The 17,439-nt window shown below is 43.5% G+C and overlaps 2 protein-coding genes and 1 long non-coding RNA gene across 8 annotated transcripts in view; 2 read left to right on the forward strand and 1 right to left on the reverse strand.

Annotated features, from left to right (window-relative positions):
• LOC112992855 (cytochrome P450 2K4-like) overlaps nt 1-7,525 on the reverse strand; it is a 10,176-nt gene extending 2,651 nt beyond the window's left edge. Inside the window, exons 1-8 of the mRNA XM_026116139.2 lie at nt 7,328-7,525; nt 4,974-5,136; nt 4,625-4,774; nt 4,037-4,197; nt 2,480-2,653; nt 1,799-1,940; nt 1,026-1,213; nt 372-513 (exon numbers count right to left, since the gene is read on the reverse strand). Coding sequence (XP_025971924.1) covers nt 372-513; nt 1,026-1,213; nt 1,799-1,940; nt 2,480-2,653; nt 4,037-4,197; nt 4,625-4,774; nt 4,974-5,136; nt 7,328-7,525 — 1,318 coding nt within the window. The remainder of the gene's footprint in view (nt 1-371; nt 514-1,025; nt 1,214-1,798; nt 1,941-2,479; nt 2,654-4,036; nt 4,198-4,624; nt 4,775-4,973; nt 5,137-7,327) is intronic.
• The window catches only part of LOC112992856 (uncharacterized), a 22,652-nt gene extending 9,589 nt beyond the window's left edge, over nt 1-13,063 (forward strand). For 2 of the 6 annotated variants that reach the window (XR_010391585.1, XR_010391584.1), the window contains exons 3-7: nt 96-1,518; nt 2,213-2,340; nt 5,034-5,144; nt 6,014-7,436; nt 12,736-13,063. This is a non-coding gene — a long non-coding RNA (uncharacterized LOC112992856). The remainder of the gene's footprint in view (nt 1-95; nt 1,519-2,212; nt 2,341-5,033; nt 5,145-6,013; nt 7,437-12,735) is intronic. The other 4 variants (XR_010391587.1, XR_010391586.1, XR_010391583.1 and 1 more) reach the window with 4 other exon arrangements.
• Nucleotides 13,064-13,460: 397 nt separating this feature from the next.
• On the forward strand, nt 13,461-15,791 carry LOC112992924 (cytochrome c oxidase assembly protein COX19). Its single transcript, XM_026116223.2, has 3 exons — nt 13,461-13,773; nt 13,949-14,060; nt 14,361-15,791. Exons 1-3 carry the CDS (start codon nt 13,476-13,478, stop codon nt 14,446-14,448), a joined length of 498 nt encoding a protein of 165 aa, XP_025972008.2. The 5' UTR covers nt 13,461-13,475; the 3' UTR covers nt 14,449-15,791.
• The last annotated feature ends 1,648 nt before the right edge of the window (nt 15,792-17,439 follow it).

Genomic DNA, 17,439 nt, shown 5'->3' on the forward strand with positions numbered 1-17,439 from the left:
TGTTGGAGTCGGAGACCTTCTAAACTGGTGTACAGCCTGTAACAGCAGATTGTTGAGACAGGAAAACTTTCCTTCCCTCTCTCTGTTTATTACAGGTGCTAAAAGAGTCTCAGACTACGCAGAAGCCTGTGGGTATGTGAGATCATTCAGTGCCTGTGAGTAAATCGGTGTTTCCCGCATTTCAGCCCGGATCTCCCAAGCAAGAGATGGTAACTAGCAGCATGGTGAACTGGATGAATGACCAGAATTCCCTTATCCTATGTTCTGTGCTTCTGACTTTCATAATTTCCAACATCCAAAACTACTTCTGGATTCAGTGGGAGCTGTGCAATTAGCCTAACCGCAGGTGGTGCACAAAATACCCCTCTCACCTATGGAAAATGGAATAAATGCCTCTCTCCTAATAAAGTTCCCGTCAGCATCCAGGAAGTGAGAAGGGTTGAACTCATCAGGGGTTTTCCAGTGCAACTCATCATTCAGAGCGGAGGTCAGCAACGGAATAACCTCTGTCCCCTGAAAGGAATCAAACAAATTCATGGTAGTTGGTAGGAGCAGATCACTTTCACAGTCCAGCTAGGCTGTTGTTTTTTTTTTTTTCCAATGTGCATGGGTGAATAAGACTGAGCCATGGCAAACAGACCTAGTGAATGCTTTCCTGCTCTGCTTTGCCTTTTATCAGTAGTTGCTGATCCCTTTTTGCGCCACAAAACAGAACGTGTTTCCTTCTTACATATTCGGAGACACCTTTCAAGCAAGAAGCTGAAGTAGAGGTTCCACATTTGGCAAAAGAGATTCAAAATAGTGTGATTTAATTAAAGTCTGTGGTTATTCTGGATTCAAAAAGCTCTAACTAAGAGCTCAATCCAGCCCATAGTTGTAACAGCCATCCTGGATCTGAGACAAAAGATTACATCATTGATTAAACCAAACATCAGGGCATCTTTAGGTTTTTTCATTTTCCTTGTCTGCTTTAAAAGAAATTGTAAGGAATCTGTGCAGTGTAAGCTGACAACCTCAAAACTCACCTTAGGAATCACATAACCTTGGAAATTCACATCAGTAGGAGTTGATCTTGATACACTCATTGGGACTATATTGGCAAATCTTTGTATTTCATGTATCACTGCATCTGTATAGGGCATTTTTTTCCGGTCCTCCAACTTAGGCAGTTGTCCTGGTTCAATGACTTGGTTCATTTCTTCCTGAATCTTTCCTTTGGAGGAAGAAAAGATAAACAAGCTGTAACCCCCTCTTATCTTGCAACCTAAATGGCTGTTGGTTTAGCCAAGATCAATAAAAGGGAAAACTTTGAGGAGTATTCGGGAAGAGCAAAAATAGGGGCAGGTAAGTCAATGTGTCAGGTAGTTCTTTCAAGTTTGTTGTTGAGCCAAGGGAGCATGAATGGAGCTGCTACAGGACATGCCATGCCTGATTCTGATCTCATGCCTCTGTTACCGCACAGCCTTCAAAAGAAACCAGATCAAAATCAGTCCTTGAGGAGACGGGAGACCGATGAAGGTTAGTTGCAGTGACGTAAGCTGATAGCCTGCAGGAGAACAGTGATGGGGGAGCTTTACTGTAACTGTGCAAGGCTGCCTGTAGCCTCTCCCACTTGGCTGTGCTGTTTCCTTGCAACCAGCTGAATAAAACCTCTTTGTAAGTCAGTGGTTGTTCTCTCTCTCACAGTTCTTATAATAGTTACTCTAGAGAACACTGAATGAGTCCCGTCCCCTCTCTCCTATAACCAAAGCCTTAAGCATGAAACAGAATGTTGTACAAGAAGACTTCTTAGCCTTACTCTGAATTTCTGGGTATTTCATCATCAGAAGAAGACCCCAGCAGACAGTGGTAGAAGTAGTCTCAGTCCCAGCAGCAAAGAGGTCCAAGGTTGAAAACAGCAGGTTGCCATTGTGGAAGTAAGTGTAGGGTTTCTTTGACTCCTTCAAAATATACGAGTAATGGCCGTTAGTTCTACAGCAAATGATACAAATAAATGAATGTGTTGCCATCATTTTTATCTGCATTTTAGCTTTTTGTGGCTTTATATGCTACAGGGACCTAAACATTTAGTATTTTAGCATTAGGGCCTATAGTGCATGGAATATATGGAATTTGTCCAATCCTGAGTGTGTACGCAGTCCCCAAATCCAGATATTATGTAAGTAGGAATTCAGTTACTGCAATGAAGTTTATCACTGTACCATTCTTGCAGGAAGGTTTGGGATGATATCCCCCTTACACGTGCTGATCATATTTCACCCATATGGGACGTCTTGACAACTAGATCCCTTTAATCAGCAGTTTCAGTGAAACCACGGAGAGAGTTCAGCACTGCTCACAGTGAGTATTAGCTTTAATATATTCTAAAAACTGCAGTTCTTGTGTTTTCATTCACTTCCAGTCTCTGACAGATGGTCAATCTTAATAATAAATCAGAGCTAAGAGAACAGAAGGACTCTGAGATTTAGCTTTAAAGTACCTGTTGTTGCTTCATAAGAAAGGCATCAACAAAGCCTGTTAAGTTATTTTCATTAAACTCTTCTTTGTGCTCCTGAAAGAGCTTCTGGAGAAAAGCAGTCAACTCATCAACATTTTGTTGCACAGTCTTGGGAGCACCAAAGAGAAATCCAAGCGATGGGTAGAAATTATATAACTGTGGAGCAATAAAAGTCCTACTGTTAATTGGCATTTTGAACATATATTGGTATCTCAAACCATACTGCTGGCCCCTTGTCTAACAGGGTCTATCAAGGCCTTCAGCTGGCAGCTCAGAGAGGGCAGGAAACATTTCCAGGGAGAACCACTCAGCTAACTGGTGAAATATTTCTGAGATGCTGAAGATACTCCTTGCTGAAACTCATAGGTAGACATCCCACGCCCTGACATTTCAGGTCACAATTCCCCCACATTAGCTTGTACAGTCCAAGCAGCTATGAACTGTGCAGAAATAACATGTTCTGTCTGTTCTACCTCTGCATGAGTCCTCACCGTGACTTTTGGGAGACTCATCAGCTTAATCTTCCTTCAGGGCTTCCAGCTGTGCAGATAGTGGAACTGAAGGTCTCTAATGTGAAGAATGAGAATGTGAGCATTGTACCTATCTCAGGGAAAGCGTTCAGGTGTGTCACGCTCTAGGACAAAACAAGGGACTTGAGCCAGCCACCTCCACAGACAAACACAATTTTTCTGTTTCAATGCAGTGCTTTCCAAGCCAATTAGCTTATGCACATGCTAACACAGCTACGCTGTTCTTAGGAGCTGGACTAAGCACAGCATTGCAGTATGTCATATGGATATACTCGCTGTCCAGGGGAAGGGGGTCCCATTCCCATCCCCCCCAAGGTGTGCACCTCTGGGAAACCACTAGTTGCCTTGTGAGCCCATTAAAGAAGCCCCTACAGTTCGCTGTTAACCAGTGCCTCATTCTGGGAGTTTCCCTGCTGAAGCACAGTGTGTAATTCTGACCTGTGCTCAGATGGTGCTTTATATACTGAGCTACTCTGGAATTACAGTGAGCATTAGCCTTCAGTGTGGCATGGAGTATTAATCCTCTGGTATTCAAAGCAGAAGCTTTGTGTCAGGAAGAAATGGGCTTATATCAGCCATTACTTTGCTAAGATTGAGTTTCAGTGGCCAAAACACAAGAAAAAGAAGTCTGTCAAAACTGGCTCTAGGAGAGGAAGAACTAAGACAATTACTGAGTTGTAATATAAGGAGGCAGATTTGAGAGTGCATATCAGGGCTGATCTCTGGTATGAGGGACATACTGTGCTTCTGCTCTTCAAAGAAAGTAAAGTACTTCATTTTGTAAAGACTATTTTGCTTTCTTTAGCTAAAAAGCTTCACAAACTAAGCCCAGGGCCCTGAGAATCTGTGTCCTGCAGATACAGAACCCCAGGCATATTCAGTACAGACCAGCTGTCTGTTAATGTTCTCCTCAACCTCACCCTGAGAGACAAATGTGGGAGGCCAGGAAAACAAACATGGGCAGCCAGATATCCCAGAAAAAAGCTAAAACCTAAAACCAAGGCCTTACCAGTACCATAGGGGAGCCCAGCAGCTTGGTATTTTCATTTAACAGCTTCAGCAAAGTCAGAAATACAGGATCATCATATTCAAACCTCTCTCCAAACAATATAGAGCAGATGACGTTGGATACAGCATTGTTGAGTATCATCTTCGTATCAAAAGGTTTCCCTGTATTTCAAGCAAAGAAAACAAATGGTGATGTGATTATGCCCATTTTGCCCTGCAGTGTGGAAGTGTCCTGCTGGGGTATGCATGGTTAAATTTGGCTCCCTCTGGGGTCACTGACTGTCTTTGGACATGGTGGGGTAATGCTGTGCAAAATGCCACATTCAATAAATGAGAAAAGATGCATAGGCTCCATTAGGTTTCCTTTGGAAATCTAGTCCTTAGCTCCCCAAGAAAAACCTCATTCACCACGCAGAATGCACAGCAGGGAACTCCATTTCAATGTCTTAAGGCCTCAGTTTAATAACCTACTTAAACATATGCTAAACTTTAAGCATGAGATATCACTCACTCGAAGTTACACTTTCATTCGTCTTTGTTGTTCAGCTAGATATGTGATCTGTCTCTGGAGGAAATTCTTAACACTCACCCTGATAAGATGCAAAATATTTAATGAGGGAAGTTAGTTCCTCAAGAATTCGGATCTCAATTGTTCTCTTTCCCATTCCAAAATCTCGCAGTGTGGACAAGGTAAATCTTCTCATAGTTTTCCATAGCTCTCCATGGCTGAATCCTATGCCTAAAATAAAGGTATAAGATCCTTATGTTACTTGTAATTAATAAATTTTTGTAAGGCCTGTATACGCACTGGTACGAAAGCTACTCAATGCACTGTTACACAGACAAAAAGCAAACCATAAGAGGACAATATTCTCTGCCATGAGAACAAAATCAGCGTAGACAAACTGAAAAAAGAAAGTAACCAACCAAAAGCTTACCATTTCCTTGTGTCATTTTCCTAAATATGGGTATTTCTGCTCTTTCTCCAAATTCTTCAGAATGATTTAAAAGGGCATCCTTGATGGTTTCATATCCAGCCAGTACCACAGCTTTCCTGGGTCCAAAATGCACAGTGAAGATGTTGCCATATATCTTGGAGAGCTTCAAAGGTAAATAAATATGTTCATTCAAAACCAGATCCAGACCCATAGGGTAGCATTAGCTACCCAAGTTAGTTTCTAGCACGAAAGGACCCTCCCAGCCCTGCCTGAAATCTCCAGGTGCTGCTGTAGTGCAAACAATAAACCTCAGCTATCACTAGCCAGCATCTCTGCTTGCACCCTGTTTGCACAACAAGGTGTCTGCTATCATTGCTCTTATGAGATGAGCAGTTGATAAAATGTCATTGCATTCCTACGGTATTTTGCAGTAACAGGCCAAAGCAGCAAAACTACCATTTGGAGACTCATTAGAAAAATGTTGTAGCAGGCAGACCCAGTGTGGGGGCCTGTTTGCTTTAATACCATTGACCTGAGGCAAGGGGGTGTGCACACATCTTTGGGGCTGAAGCCACAAACTCTACGAGAACAAAGCTACAATAACTCTTTCAGGACAGCACTTGTCTCAAGTTTTTGCAAGGTGGGTAGTGTTGCAGTCATAGCAAAGTTATTTGCTGGCCACCAGAAATTTGAATCCGGTCAGGAAGCATATTCTTGTAGATAATGTCACAGGAGCTCCAGGCTTTTACAGCAAATTAAGTATGAATCATCTGTTACAGAGAAGGGTGGCTTTGACAATCTAATCATTCACTCAGTATTTTAGACTTCATTTAAACATACTGTAAGCCATCCGCTCCAAATGTCTTGTTTCCGATGTGCCTGGGTTACCATTTGCTATGCATTCGATACATACAGAAAATTGAATTTCAGATTAGAAGGAGCTCCTGTTATTCCAGCAGACAAACTGAATTTGTTTTCATCAAATGGTGGTTTGACAGCTTGGGAGATAACATTAACACTGGTTCCTTCCTCTCTGGCAGATCACAGGGTGTGTGGCAGATCCAGGGGTAGTTAAACACAGCTGTTTCCCGGTCTTCCTTTGGTCATTTATTTGCATTAGTACATCTTGGCATCAGCCCTGGCTTTTCTCAGCAACATGAATATTGGATGTGGCAGGCCTGAAAGCCTCAAGGAAGCTGCTTGGCAGCTTATAGGAAATGAGTCTGGTACCTGCAAATGACATTTGTATCATAAAATCCCCCACTACAGCCAAAAATAGTTGCCCCTTTCTTCAGCCCCTCCACAAACACCCCTATGGTCAGACGGGAAGTCAGGACTAGAAGACCATCAAAACTGCGCTCTGCACAAGCCTGGTGGCCCTGTAAGTCCAGGCAGATGGACATTGTGTGACTGCTGTAGGAAATCTGAACTTTTGCAGCCCAGGATGCACCTCTTCTATGACTAACTGGAGAATTTCAGTGTCTGCACTGCCATCTCGCTGTGGGTGTTGAGGCGAGCTGAGGGAGTTCACTGCGGGCTGGACTTCCCCCGTTGTAGCGCCTGGCAAGCACACGCTCGGGGAATGTGGCAGACCAGCCACAGCCCCTCCAGCGTCTCTACAGCAACCTGAAGAAATCTGAATTCATGCTGAATTGCCCTCACCTCCCTACAGGAACATAGCAGCCACTTTCTGAAACAAACATTGCAGCTGGCTTTAAAATATTTAAGTATTTCTTTTTCCCCTTTAGAAATAAAAGCATCCGTGGAGCTGCATAAGAAACTGCATTTGTTTACCTAGAGGTACAAAAGCCATGCACCAAGTCTTGAATAACCCTGGACTGTGTGTGCAAGAAGAGAGGGGGGAGGCAGAGTTGAGCTTTGCATTGCAACGAAGTAAGTGGCTTTGGAAATAAATGTACGTATGACCCAGTTTCCTCTGCCATGGGAATGATACCTTTCTTTCCTGCCTACCTTCCCCCTTCCTGTGGGAGATGTCTGTCTGTAGTGACAGAGCTGCTGACAGCAGATGCCCCCACCCTTCAGCAGACTGGCCCCGCTTGTGCCTTCTACTTGCAGAGTCTGAAGGCCATAACTAGGGCTTGAGGTACCAACACTGTGGACCTGTCTGCAAGGGGTGGAGGCCCCTGCTTGCATGTGTGTAAAGGAAGGGGTACATATACACATACATATGTAGGTAGGGTGTCAGTCTGCCAGCCTGCCTGTACTCTAAATAGCTCATTTCTGCCTTCCACACAATGCAAACACAATCGCATCTCCATCACCCTAGTTGCATTTCTCACACCAGGCATTGCATGCAGCCAGTTTTCTTCCTGCCTGCTCACTCAAGACCCTACCTCTGTCAGTGACTGGAACGGCTTTTTCAGGTCCACCACGTTCAAGTTTCCGATCAGAGGAAGAGGTCGTGGCCCAGGAGGCAAACTGCAAACTGATTTCTTCAAGCTGGTAAGAAAGTAGATGAGAGCTACCAGCCCTGCTGCCAAATAGAGCAGCGAGCTAGAGCCCACGTATTGTAGCAGACTCTTTATGGCCATGGCTACATCAAAATGTAGGTACGAACATCTTGGAGCTTCCTTTATAGCCCTTCTTTCATTGCTTGAATCCACCTTCCGGGGAAGCGGCTTTACACAGAGAAAAGGGCTCCCAGGTCTTGTTTACTTACATTTAGAACAGGTGTTTTTTTTCTTTTTTCCTGCCAGAAAAGCATTCAGAAACATGGATTATCTTAATCTGGAGCTCCTATTTCATCCACAACACTGGGGCAAGGTGTTTGTTTTCCAGTGAAAACCTGTGTTGTGGACATGTTGTGGTCGTGGCGATCTCAGGTGCAGAATTAAGGGACAGAACCAATGCTGGATTTCCCCCCGCAGCTGCCCGTGGTACTCAGCTGGACACTGGCAATGCGATGGAAAAAGCAGGAAGCAGGAGGGAAAGCCCTCAGTACTGCTTGGCCTGGGGGCAGCTTGGCCCCAGAGCAGACAAGGCTGATCAGGGAGGAACTAGAGCGGAGATGGCACAAAGACATGCTAATTCAGGCTTGCAGAGGGGAGTTTGTCCATTTAGAGGCAGCAGCTCTCCTTATCTTTGCTTTCCTGTCACCCCAATAAAATCCTCCCCTGGGTGTGAGCTCCACTGATGGAAAAATGATTATTTATTAATAATAATAAAAGTACATTAGCTCAGGGCAAGGAGGATCAATAAATTCTGACAAGATTGTCATGACAAAGGTATGTCTGCAGGTCCACTTGTTCTCCAAGGTTTGTTATCAGGGGTAGAAGGGATTTTATCACAAGGAGGAATTAGCCTGTGCAGAAGAGGACTAGGCAGAGTGGGCAAGGAAAGGAGGTCTATGGATGGGCACATCCTCCTCAAGATTTGCTGGACAACTGTGCAAGTCTTGGTCTGTGTCCTCTTCTCCCAGACATTTCCAAGAACACCCTGTTCTGCCAGACTCCTCACTGAGCTAAAGGTGTGACCATCATGATTCTTGAGAGTTTATAAGCAGCAGTAATAAGAAGGAGGAAAAAACCCTACGTGAGCACAGTGGGTACCAATGGAGGGAGTTTACTGGCTGCGTACAGCCACTTCTGTGCTGCTGGAGTAGAGCTGGCTTCTGCCACAGAAAGCAAGAGAGCCTTCTCAAGGACTTTCAGCCTATTTAAAGGTCAAGTTGTACCTAGGGATAAGATTGGGTGAAATCCTTTCTCGGGCAATGAACCCATGGACGTGCTAGCTTGCTTGACTGATGCATGCATTGTGGGAATGATGGGTGAGTGCTCCAGGGAAGAATCACTGCAGTTTTAAAATACCACAAATGCTATTTCTTCACCTCCATTTCTTCCTTGCAAGCCTTGGCTGCCAGTACGCAATCCTGAACACAGAATTTGAGGTGTTGCCCACCTGCGTTGTTGGCTCATAGGTGAGGCATCCCACACAGGACTGGGCAGTGAACTTTGCTGCCTGCTCACGTGTCTTTGTCTTTCTACTACCACAAGCCAGAACCAGTATCATCTGCAGGTAACCAAACTTTACTTTGTGGGTATAGCTCAGGAAAATAATCAGTTTCTCCTAGAAAATGAGCCTGTACATTAAAAAGCCACAGAGTTATTTACCTTTTGTGTGCTCATCTGGAGAAGGACACATAATCTTCTAATGGGAGATAGGCTAATAATGCTACAGTAACAGTGGGATAATGCAGACAGAGAGAGCTATTATAGGGCCATAATTCAGTCAATGAGTTCTGATAACATAATAAACCGTAAGAGTGAACACCAAGAGCTTGTATGCCCTGCAAGGCTTGGCAGCTGAATTACAACCTCAGGAGATGCCTATCAGCCCGTGCATTGTTATCAGGGATATATAAAGCATGAGAACACCCTATTAAACATTAACATGTTTAAAAGACTCAGATGTGCTAAAACTCAGGCTGCTCTTTGCCAATGGATTTTCCTCACCTTGACAAATGCTAGTACAAAAAGAAATCAATAGCTCTCAGACTTTGACCTCTCTACATTTTTCATAATTATTGCGGTGTTTTATGGGATCCCACCTACTTCTTCCCCGATCCTGCAACTCAGTGTTGCTATAGGATCACCATAGGATAGTGATCAGTATCTTAAGCATTCGCTATGTTAATTTTAATACAAATAACTTGTACTGGGTTTCTTATTCATTTATCTGTCAAATCAGTCTGTGTTGCACAACTGCTGTAGGAAGGAAGACTTTTTTTTTAACTACTTTTCAAAATCATTATTTTACTGCAAATTTTCAAAGGAAAATTCCTGTTTTTTCCGTGTTCTGAGAGAAGGGATTATGGTCAACAGCATGTGATGGTCTGGTCAGTGGAAGAAGAAAACAAAATTTCTGCAGGGGATTAGTGCATTGTATCTGAAGTGACAGTACTTCCCACTCAAATTACACCTTATCCCTTCTGGCAGCAAACTGTCCTCAGCATTCCTTCATGGGTCTCACTTAGTGACAAAGTCCACAGGAAATCCTGGGATTCGGTGCTGGTGATGTTTTTTATAATATGCCTATCTATAAAAATATTTGTGTAAAGTCCACTGTGACTATTGCCAGAAGCATTGGTTTTCAGACCCTACGCTTATGTTAACAAGCCAAAGCAGCCTGACCTGGGAAGTTAGCATTGAGGAAGTCAGCTTATGAAGACTTTATTTTCAACATGGGACTGAACAGATCAGAAGCCTCAACATAGCTCTAAAGATCTTTCTCCTCTGGGTCTCTAGCTTCAGTCTGCCTCAACATAGTACGGCAGAAATGATACTGATCCAAGAGCAATGCAGGGCATATTACAGATAGAGCTTAGCTGGTAGGTGCAAAAGTCCCAGCATCTTTCTTTTGAGCCCCCTGCCTTGATGATGTAGATAGAGAGGTGGATTTAGTTATTCCAGAACTGCAGCTAACAAGGTAATAAAAAAGAACACTTTGACTTTCAGCACAATGTAGCTATTTCTACTGTGTTCCTCTTCATCCTGATGAGGCTTTGGCTGAATCATACCAGAAAATGAACTATCATTCTGTACAACTTTGTAGAGCACGTAGCATATTAAGGCCCTGACCTTACTGGCATGAAACTATGGTTTTTCTCTAAGTGCAAAACAATAATATTTCATTAATCATCCATAGCAGAAATCCCCATTCCCCAGACTCTTCTGGCAATATTCCACATTTTTGCTTGTCTAGGTACCTGAATTAAAAGGGAGAAAAATGGTTTACAACAGCCTCTGGCAGTGATGTAGCAAGACACCTTATGTAAGAGCTGGCTGTGCGCTCGTGGTGCAAGGGTGAGGCTGAATGAGTGATCCCGGAGGGATGTTTCTCTGAGGTGTGTTCTGCGCCTTACCTGGGAACAGCAGTCTCAAGGGCACAAATTCCAGTGTTTGAATGTGCTTGGTCTTGTTCGATTGATTCATTCCTTACAGCTATCCCAAGCCAAGCTGCAAAATCCCTTAGAATTTTACTCAGTCAAAGCCTTTCACAGCTTGTCGATAAATTATTTTCAAATTAACTACTTGATAATTCACATCTGTAGGCTCTTAAAGATGTGCCATGGTGAGAGAGAGAGAAAATAATGAAAGTCCCAGACTCTACCCTGCTCACAGCAAGGGAAAGGGGTTCTGGTTTCTGGTCTGATGTAGTACTTCAATTTCGCCCTTTTTAAAGCAATGCTAAGCAGGTTAAAAACCCTTCTAAAGATACATTGTACAATTGACAAATAATGATATACTGATATAAGTTTTCAGTGTGATCTGACACCATTGTAAAAGAGCAAACAAATTTTAAATGATACTTTAGTCAGTAATTAATGACTAACAGCTCTGATTCAAGCAAAGGGTTTTTTTTCTATATCTATCAAGCTGTGTAAATTGAAAGGGGAAGGTCCAGATTTTCCCTAGTCTGGGGAGTCACAGATCTGAGCCTTCTAATGTTCGCAAAGGGCTCCAGACTCCGGACTCCGAATACCGTAAAACATTGGATGCTTTACGAAGTATCTGATCTCTCAGGTTCACTGGGCGCCTCTTTACTGAAACAGCTATTTCAGATTTTTGTCATGCAGTGAAAATCTCTCACATCTTTGGAAGAAAGTATGTGAAAAGCATTAATTCCTTTGTTAGCGGCACTGTTCTTTGTGGCACCGTTTTTGCTGAATTCTTTTGGAACTGGTTGGCTTAATCTGCAAATGAGATTTTTCTTAGCACTGATTATCTAATGGAGATTTCATTTGATCTCCTTGGGAAAAACACATACTAAACTGCTAAAGCACATGTATTAGCTTTTAAGACAACCTGTACCTTTCCAGGAAACTCTAGAAGATACAACTGATACTAGCAGTAAGAACATTAAATAAACATAACAAAATACCTGCTACTATACCTGAGGTGAATTTCAGTAACCACAAAACTTAAGACTCCAATGAAAGATGCTGAGTTAATTAGTAGGTAATCAAAACATGTGGATGTAATAAAACACAGCAAGCTGATATAGTCCTTGCACAGGACTGAGTCAGCCTGTTTGGGAAAAAACCCACCCTGAAATCCCTGCATATCTTTTGCTTTCAGTCCTCCCTGTGGCAGCCGGGCAGTCAGCAAGTCAACCCTTGCACCAGGCTCTAAGAAGCGTAATTCGGGCAGTGAGCTAAAATCAGTTGTTTTGATACTTCAGTGAAAGTTGTTCAGACAAACCAAAGCAGCTTTCCCGCTGCTTACTCCTCTGAGATCTGGCAGACAGTTTGTTGCCTATATTTATGAAAGAGCACTGTCTGCCTTTTTTAGTTAAGTGTTATAATTAAGTCAAGTGGAAAAGTGCTATTTACCATCTACTAGAAACATCTATTGTTCATAGCCCCAAAAACATAATAATAAATAAAATCGCATATTTCAGGCTGTGTAAACCTTATATAATAGAACATGGTGTAATTTTCCATTTACAATTTCAAATACTGTAATAAGAAAGCAATCAAAACACAAAAAAAGCACTTTAAGTGGGGCTTCAAGTAATATTTCCATAATGGCTGTCCTTAACAACTGCAGATTTTTTTTTCCCCCAGCCTGGAATTTTTTAGACTTATCTCAGTCATTTAATTAAAATAAAATCAACTTAAAACAGATGAAAAGCCTCCTTAAGCCAATTGCAGCTAGGGGCAAAGAAGAAAGATGGTGAGAGCGTAACACATGGCGAACACTGCAGCAGGTTAAATTAACACCATTCCTCATTCTCCTTTCAGGATGAGACCGGCGGCTCTGCGGCGCATGTCGCCAGCACACCACCACCGATATTGTGTCCCCCCAAAAGGTATTTTCCTAAGTGGGGCCACTGTCCTGAGCAGTGACGGGTGCAAAACTTCTTCTTAAAGCTGGTGGGAAACGAGGAGCCCCGGTGTCATCTGGGTCCCCTGACTGATGTGGCGGCTTGGGAAGAAACAGAGAATTTGGATGATGCAGGTTCCTGTATAAATTGGTTTGCTGACACTGGTGTCTGATTTTTGCTGTTTTTCCCTTCATAAAGTCATCTGAACAAATAAATTTTAGCAGTCAGCTATGCGAGCAAAAATCCATTTCTGCTTTCTTTCCCTTCTTGAGGCAGATTCTCCTTGAAAATTGCCCTCATCTTCTGGTCTTGGGGTAGGAGACTCTGGAGGCAAATTACAGAAGTAGCAACTGGTTTTGTGAGAAGAAAATGTTTTATTTCATTGAGATTAATTGAAGCTTGGGAAGCAAGGGCCGAGAAGAGCAGCCTGGTTCAGTGCCAGCCACCAGCCTGATCTTCCTCGCAGGATTTTGTGCTTCCAGGAGTAAGGAAAGACCCCAACAGGCCGCCAAAGGGCTGCGGGGCGCGGGCCAACATGGCGGCCAAGGGGGGTTTCCATGGTGACCCCCCCGGCGAGGTGAGGCAGGGGCAGTGACGTCACTCTTGCCCCCCCTTCGCCCTGGAGAGTTGCCGTGGAGACGCCACGCCCCCTGGCGGATGCTCTCCCGGGAGCGCGGCGCTCCGGTTGCCGCAGCAACAGCGACGCCGTTTACCTCGTGGCGTGGCCCCGCCCCTTTCGGAGCGGCAGCCGTCACGTGCGGCGCGGCGGGCGGTGCTGAGCCCCTGGCGTTCGATGCGCTCGGCGCTCGCAAGCTCGGCCTGGTTCGGCGCTCGGCACGCAGCCGGGAGGAGACCCTCGCCGCGGCCGCCGCCATGTCCACGGCGATGAACTTCGGGAGCAAGAGCTTCAAGCCGCGGCCGCCGGACAAGGGCGCCTTCCCGCTGGATCACTTCGGTGCGGCGGTAACAGCGGCCCTCGCCTCCGCGCGGCCTCGTGCCGGCCGGGCCCCTCTCCTCCCCTCCTCCCCCTCCCCGGGCCTCGGGTCTCTATGGCGACGCGGCCGGGCCGTTGCGGCGGGCGCGCTGGGCCGGCTGGGCCGGGGGTAGCGCGGCCTCGCTGTCTCTCGCAGGGGAGTGCAGCGCCTTCAAGGAGCAGTTCCTGGAGTGCCTGCGCCAGAGCGGCTCCGAGAGCAGCGCCTGCCGCCCCCGCGCCATGGCCTACCTGCAGTGCCGCATGGAGAGGCGAGTGCCCCGAGGGGCGGCCGGGGAGGGGGGGGGAGAGAGTTTTCTGAGAAAAGTGTTGATAAACTTCTAACACCAGAATATAACACGTTTAACTGGAAAGCCAGCGGTAAGGAAAAAAAAATCCCCGAATGTAGCTTTTCCAAAGTTGAAGCATCTGAGGCTTTGCTAAGTGGCAGTTACTCTGTATGGTAGTCTTGCATTTCTTTACAGTAAATAGTAAGTGAATTAGAAAAGAATATTATTCTCTTGGTCATGGAGTGCGTTCTGTAAAGTGTGTTTTTGTTGTTTTTACCTCAGGCAACTTATGGCTAACGAACCACTGGAAAAACTGGGATTTAAAGACCTGATAGATGAGAAATCAGAAGCAAAACCTGAAGAGCTGTAATGAAGACAAGAAAACTTTACTTCTCTTTTATGGAAAGCATAACTCTTATGTAGTACATATTGTACGCTCTGTTCATGTTGCAATAGGAAGTGTTTTCCGAAGGAACTTCTTTTCTTATTCCAAAATAAGATTTTTGGAATGAGCAAAAGTGTTGCAATTGTTTGCTTTACTTCTGAAATATTTCACACTTAACTTTTCTTGTTTTTCTTTCTCTAGCCTAGCTTTAAAAATCCTTAAGATGATTTCACATATGAGAAAACAATTATTGCTTGAACTGTTTTCTGATAAAAGAACCTGCGTCTCTGTATGAAAAGTAAAGTTTTATTAGAAAAAAAATCATCACGTAGATCTCAAACTTCAGGTTAGTTTTATGTGAGTATTGCTAACGTGCTTAGAGCAGTTTACTTATCAGTTGGAAATAAAACTGGTGCAGTACTTACAAGTTGTTTTTAATTAAATACTGGTAGTAATCCCCTTCTTTGGGGAGATAGCCTTCTCACCCTGATATACAAAACACTTGGGTCTTGATTATTTATTTATTTATTTCTTCTTCATCTCTACACCTTCATCGTTGCTTGGAGACTTATTTCTAGTTTTACACACTGATAAGATAATGATTCTGCTTTTATTTACAATGCCAGCAATGTTCATCTAACTTTGTTTCATCATTTAACTAGGAATCTTTCATGATGGATTTCTCCTTTTCTCCAACTAGAGCATTTTGCCTGAGCTGCCGTATGTTCTTTTTCATATCCTAATGGTGAAATTGTGGTGGTGATGTGTACAGTATTTATTTGTATGCTGGGTAAATTATAGATCTAAATGGACCCCTCCCCCAAAATGACAATTTTGTTATTTTAAAAACAAATACTTTGTATTAAAAACCAGCGTAGATCAGAAGTTAGGTATCTAGGAAATACAGTATTTCATTCCAAAAGACATCAGTTGGGGCCATTGCTTTGTCAAAGTAATGCAGTGATGTACAGCAGATTTTCAATCAAGTCTGGATATATCTTTAAGATCTGTGACAGGTGTTTGTAAAATTTACTGTGAATTAGCAGAGGCAGCAGTGTTTCCTTCTCATGCACTAATGCAAATGAGTCTTTCTTAGTTAATACTGAGCTTGGGCCAAAATAATTTGGCCTATTAGATAGCCCTCTGGAGATATGTTTTGAGCAGACAATAAATCTGAAGATCTTCTGATTGTATTTTCCACTGTATCTCTTCCCCCTCCCCCCTTTTATTTTTTAATCTATTGGGTCATTTCTCTGTGTAGCTGGCTCTTAAACTGCAAGCTTCATTGAGCAAGGCCTGCCTATATGGATAAACTTGTTCATACCAAACAGTGCTTCTGTGTCTTCTCTTTCATTAGTGTACTCTCTTTAATACATCTTACCTGCTGTCTGCTACTGCTTTTGTTTGCTCCATTCCTATATGAGTCTCTCTGTTCATACAGAGATCCAGGAATGAGTACAAGAATGTTTTCCACTCTTCATGCTGATGGGTGGAGCTGGAATTTAAATTGTTGCTCAGGTCTAATCTGATTGAACAGACTGTAGATAGTTCAGAGCGAGTTTCTGTTTGAAAAGAATGTTCACTTGCTACTGCGTATTTTTATTCTACTTCATTCTGCTGTTTAATTTAAAATCCGTAGGTGAGATTAGTATATTTATAGAAAAGAAAGAGATTTTATTGCTGAAACAGATATTAAAAGACTTTATATTAAACCAATGAACAAGACCTTTTTTCAGTGATACTGAATAAGAATTATTAAAATAATCTCCTGTATCTTCAGAAGAAAGAAATCAAATTTCATGCTTCCATGCTCCCTAAATATTGTAAGGTGAAGTGAATCCCTTGTGGCCATAAAAGAAGCCACCAGTGGTAGTGGAATAATCCATACTCTTCTCAATAGTGGTTTTATCTCTTGGATCTTACCATGCATGGTGGTTAGAGCAGTTGCTTCATGATTTAGAGGCATGCTTTTCCTAACACAGTTGATGCCACCTATGTCATCCAGATTATTATAAAGTAAAAGAAATAACATTTCTGAAGTTTGAGGTGATTAAATTTTGACCGCTGAGCTGGAGCGATAGCTGCTGCTTAAATGCGTTGTCTCATATTACACACTCAAGGAGGAGCCACTGGAGACTCTGTTCACAGTGGCTGAGGCCCAAATTTTGGACCAGTTGCAGGAGGGATGGTGGGCACAAAATCAGTTTCAAAAACTTGGTGGCATGCCCAAGAGAGCAGTGCTCTGCTACATGTAGCCTGAAGTCCTCCCATAGGATTTCTGCTGATGGCACCAGCAGAGACCTGCACAGCACAGACCAGCTGGGCTGCTGAATCACCAAAGGGGGCAGAGCACACTTCATCCCTCACATCGTAACTGCAGAAGTAAGAACTGCTGCCCCAGTAGGGAACGCTGCAGTGAGAATTTTGCACCTTTCACCAACCCTTAGAAGATACTTCATCATCCTGGTTCTGATCTGCAGGTACATTTCATCCTGCCTCCCCAGCAAGGTGAGTCAGCTCGACAGCACTGTCCCTTTCATGTCAGGACAAGACCAAGGGCTGTGAGTTGATAGTTGGAAACTCAGGGAACTGGCGGAGGCATGTATTTCCTGGCTGTAAAGTATTACCTGGAGAAGATAGTATTTTCAGAAGAGCTGTATGGTGAGTTCAAAGCTGGTGAGGGCCATCAATTGATCTTGACTGAAATCTTCTAATGCAGCTGAGAAGTGGTGGGAAAACAGGTCATTAATCAGTACAGAGCCTGAGGTCAAACAGTCTTCCCAACTTGCTCTATGGGATGAGTCCCTGCAATGCTGGAGTCATTTGGAAGAGCAGAAGTTCCTGGAATGCTCTTCATTTTTTTTCTGTGAAAATACAGGCCATTATTTAAAACCTTTTCACTTAACATGTTTTTATTTCAGCTTTGCTTGTGCTTCTTTACAGTAACAGCAGTGTATAAGCCAAAGGAAACTCGTA

The sequence above is a fragment of the Dromaius novaehollandiae genome, chromosome 14 (genome assembly GCF_036370855.1).
Source record: "Dromaius novaehollandiae isolate bDroNov1 chromosome 14, bDroNov1.hap1, whole genome shotgun sequence".
In the NCBI taxonomy this organism is placed as follows: domain Eukaryota; kingdom Metazoa; phylum Chordata; class Aves; order Casuariiformes; family Dromaiidae; genus Dromaius; species Dromaius novaehollandiae.